The sequence below is a fragment of the Buceros rhinoceros genome, unplaced genomic scaffold (assembly GCF_000710305.1).
Source record: "Buceros rhinoceros silvestris isolate BGI_N320 unplaced genomic scaffold, ASM71030v1 scaffold27808, whole genome shotgun sequence".
In the NCBI taxonomy this organism is placed as follows: domain Eukaryota; kingdom Metazoa; phylum Chordata; class Aves; order Bucerotiformes; family Bucerotidae; genus Buceros; species Buceros rhinoceros.
The window spans coordinates 7,184-10,475 of record NW_010425610.1 but is presented as its reverse complement, the minus strand read 5'-3'; the positions used below and the strand labels follow the sequence as shown (position 1 = coordinate 10,475).

The 3,292-nt window shown below is 63.5% G+C and overlaps 1 protein-coding gene across 1 annotated transcript in view; it reads left to right on the top strand.

The window, feature by feature from the left end:
• The window catches only part of ALPI (alkaline phosphatase, intestinal), a 3,426-nt gene extending 263 nt beyond the window's left edge, over positions 1-3,163 (top strand). The window contains exons 2-11 of the mRNA XM_010141218.1: positions 586-702; positions 817-932; positions 1,156-1,330; positions 1,474-1,646; positions 1,736-1,870; positions 1,960-2,032; positions 2,120-2,252; positions 2,371-2,564; positions 2,704-2,814; positions 2,901-3,163. Of these exons, the coding sequence (XP_010139520.1) occupies positions 586-702; positions 817-932; positions 1,156-1,330; positions 1,474-1,646; positions 1,736-1,870; positions 1,960-2,032; positions 2,120-2,252; positions 2,371-2,564; positions 2,704-2,814; positions 2,901-3,163 (1,490 nt within the window). The remainder of the gene's footprint in view (positions 1-585; positions 703-816; positions 933-1,155; positions 1,331-1,473; positions 1,647-1,735; positions 1,871-1,959; positions 2,033-2,119; positions 2,253-2,370; positions 2,565-2,703; positions 2,815-2,900) is intronic.
• The last annotated feature ends 129 nt before the right edge of the window (positions 3,164-3,292 follow it).

Genomic DNA, 3,292 nt, shown 5'->3' with positions numbered 1-3,292 from the left:
CGGCTGCCGGTGGACGAGGGGGCAACCAGCAGGACACCAGCCTGGCTGGCCACAGGGAGGGTCTGGGGAGAGGAGCAGGGGCTTCCCAGCTCTGCAAGGGTTAATGGGGGTTACCACTGCTTTTCTGGGGTGCTTCAGCCAGCTTTCCCCTGTGGGGTCAGGTTCCTCCTTGCTTCTGTGCTGGGGGGGGCTTCCCAGCTCTGCAAGGGTTAATGGGGGTTACCACTGCTTTTCTGGGGTGCTTCAGCCAGCTTTCCCCTGTGGGGTCAGGTTCCTCCATGCTTCTGTGCTGGGGGTGTCTGGGGGAAGTGCCTGTAGCTTCCACCCACCTCCGCCATGGGTTCGGCCCCATCCCACCTGCCAGATGACTCCACATTGTGTCCTTTTTTGCTGTCCCCCCTCCTTCCCTGCCCCAGGACCCCTGGGCCAGGCAGGGGGTGCAAGCCTGCATGGCGTCCCCCCACCCCAAACAGCACCCTGACCTGAGCTACTCAGTCCACGTTAGAGGAGGGGATGCCCGGGCTGTGGGTGCCCCAGGGGTGCAGGCGCCGGTGAGCTGGGACTGAGGGTGCTGCCCTGTCCCAGTGGCGGAGGAGGAGCCGTCCTTCTGGAACAAGCAGGCAGCCTCAGCCATCGAGGCCTCCCTCAAGATCCAGCCCAGGATGAGCCAAGCCAAAAACCTCATCCTCTTCCTTGGGGATGGTGAGTCCCGCCGGCATCCCAGTGGGCAGGCTGGCACAGCCGGTGCCCTGTGGAGTGGGATTTGGGGGTGACACCTTGTCCAGAGGGTGACCAGGACCCCCTCTCTTTGCCCAGGATTCGGAATCCCCACCATCACTGCCACCCGCATCCTAAAGGGGCAGGAGCAGGGGAAGCTGGGCCCTGAGACCCCCCTTGCCCTGGATGCGTTCCCCTACGTGGCTCTTTCCAAGGTAAATCCCCTCCACCCTGGTCCTGGGGCCAGGGTGATGCCCAGGGGGCTGCTAGCACAGAAGCAGCCCAGGGCTGCACGTATGGGGTGCCTGGGGTCGCTGCCCAGCCCACACTTGTCCTCGGGTGAGTGAATGACCATGGCAAGGGGTGTTGGGGGGTGCACCCCGCTGGATGCCGCTGCCAACCGCCCCCTGCCCTGAGCCTGGCACATGTCCTTGGCAGACATACAACGTAGACCGGCAGGTCCCTGATAGCGCGGGGACAGCCACAGCCTACCTCTGTGGGGTGAAGGGCAACTACCAGACAGTGGGACTGAGCGCGGCCGCCCGCCACTCCCAGTGCAACACCACAGCAGGCAACGAGGTGGTCTCGGTGCTGGAACGAGCCCGCAGAGCTGGTAATGGGTGGGTGGAGGGCTGGAGGGACACCATGGGCACAGGGGCTGTGACACTGGGGGCTACCCCTCACGAGCATGACAAGGCTTGATGGTGGGGCACCCTGTGACACCCTTCGTGAGGCCTGATGGTAGGGAGCTGACAGGGAAGGCAGTGGGCATCGTGACGACGACGCGGGTCCAGCACGCGTCGCCCTCGGGGACCTATGCCCACGTGGTCAACCGCAACTGGTACGCGGATGCCAGCATGCCAGCGGAGGCCCGCAGCCAGGGCTGCAAGGACATCGCCTGGCAGCTGATCCACAACGTCGACATCAACGTAAGCAATTGTGCGTGGGAGGGGAGGAGAAGGGGCAGACCCCCCACCAGCCACCCCCACTAACCCTGCACCCATCTCGTCCCCTCCAGGTGATCCTGGGGGGCGGTCGGAAATACATGACCCCTGTGGGGACACCGGACCCTGAGTATCCCACCTACAAATCAGAGGAGGGGATACGTGAGGATGGGAATAACCTCATCGACATGTGGCTGGAGGCACGACCGGTGGGTAACGCGGTGGGGAGGGTCCTCTGCCCACTGCCCCAGGGCATGATGCCGGGAACTCCCTAACCCTCTGTGGGGTTTGCCCTCAGGGTGCCCGCTATGTCTGGAACAGGACAGAGCTGCTGGCCGCTGCTGCCGACCCCAGCGTGAATTATTTGATGGGTAACAAATGTCCCATGTGATAGGAACCAACAGCCACTGGGACTCATGGAGGCGCTAAGTCTGTCCCCAACATGTCCCCTCTGTCAGGTCTCTTTGAGCCTGCAGACATGAAGTACAACCTGTTGCGTAACACCACCCTGGACCCGTCGCTCACTGAGATGATGGAGGTGGCCATCACCATCCTGAGCAGGAACCCCAATGGCTTCTACCTCTTTGTGGAAGATAAGTTGGGGTTGGTGCCCCTGGGGTGGGTGAGAAGGGGGTCCCACATCCCAGGGTGGTGGTAAGAGTTGGGGTGGCTGCTGTTGGTCCCCAGCCCACCGTGGGTGCCCGTCTGCAGGTGGCAGGATTGACCACGGCCACCACGATGGTAATGCTCATAAGGCGCTGACAGAGGCAGTGGAGTTTGACCAAGCCATCGGGCAGGCAGGCCTCCTGACAGACGAGGCACAGACCCTCACTGTTGTTACCGCCGACCACTCGCACGTCTTCTCCTTTGGTGGCTACACCCTGCGTGGCTCCTCCATCTTCGGTAGGGGTCTGCCCAGCCCCCAAGAGTGGGGCACAGCCCTGGGCTGGATGCTGCTGGCTCCAGGGTATCCTGGCTGTGGCCAGAAGGGTGCTACAGGGGTTTCTTGACTGACCCCACCCCTCCATCACCTCCTCCCCAGGTTTGGCTCCCAGCAAAGCCTCTGACAATAAGAACTACACATCTATCCTCTATGGGAACGGGCCAGGCTACCCAGGCACCAGCCGGTCTGATGTGGATGCTGACACAGCTGGTGAGGGCACAGGGAGCATGGCTGGGTGGTGGGATGGGGCTAGGGGCCACTACTGCTCCGCTCACCCTCTTCTCTGCTCTCCCCAGAGCAGTACGAGTACCTGCAGCAGGCAGCCGTGCCCCTCAGCTCGGAGACCCACGGCGGCGAGGACGTGGCCATCCTGGCCAAGGGCCCCATGGCCCACCTCTTCCACGGCGTGCAGGAGCAGACCTACGTGGCCCACGTCATGGCCTATGCTGCCTGCATCGAGCCCTACACCGACTGCCGCCAGCGGGACTCTGCCCCCGGCTCCTGCGCCACACCCCTGGCCCTGCTGCTACCCACCCTCCTCCTGCCCCTCTTCCACTGACCCCCCAGCCCCAGGGCACACCGTGGCCCCCTTGCACCCGCGTGGCATGTCCAGTGCTTTATTGACCAGAAACAGCAGCGAAAAATACAGCGGGTGTCCATGTCCCCACGCTACGGGGGCAGGCTGGCA